Source organism: Apaloderma vittatum, unplaced genomic scaffold (assembly GCF_000703405.1).
Source record: "Apaloderma vittatum isolate BGI_N311 unplaced genomic scaffold, ASM70340v1 scaffold25830, whole genome shotgun sequence".
NCBI lineage: Eukaryota > Metazoa > Chordata > Aves > Trogoniformes > Trogonidae > Apaloderma > Apaloderma vittatum.
Window position 1 is genome coordinate 1 of NW_009694321.1, and position 242 is coordinate 242.

General features: G+C 62.8%; 1 protein-coding gene across 1 annotated transcript; it reads right to left on the reverse strand.

Moving 5' to 3' along the window:
* Positions 1-97: 97 nt before the first annotated feature.
* Positions 98-237, reverse strand: TMEM216 (transmembrane protein 216; the record flags this gene model as incomplete). Its single annotated transcript, XM_009867363.1, has 1 exon — positions 98-237. A coding segment is annotated over one exon (140 nt), but the record flags the coding sequence as incomplete, so codon positions are not given.
* Between the last annotated feature and the right edge of the window lie 5 nt (positions 238-242).

Genomic DNA, 242 nt, shown 5'->3' on the forward strand with positions numbered 1-242 from the left:
TGGTGACCAAACCTGGACACAGGACTCGAGGTGCGGTCTCACGAGTGCCGAGTACAGGGGCACCATCACCCAGCAACCCGTGCGCTGGCAGCAGTACCTGGAGAAGGAGACCAGGGTGAGGATGCCCAGCAGCAGCTCCACGGCGTAGAAAAGCAAGAGGATGGCGTTGAGGATGGCTTCCAGGCGCAGGGCGTAGGTCTGCAGCAGCAGGTAATAAGCTGCCATCACGGCCGCCGGGACGG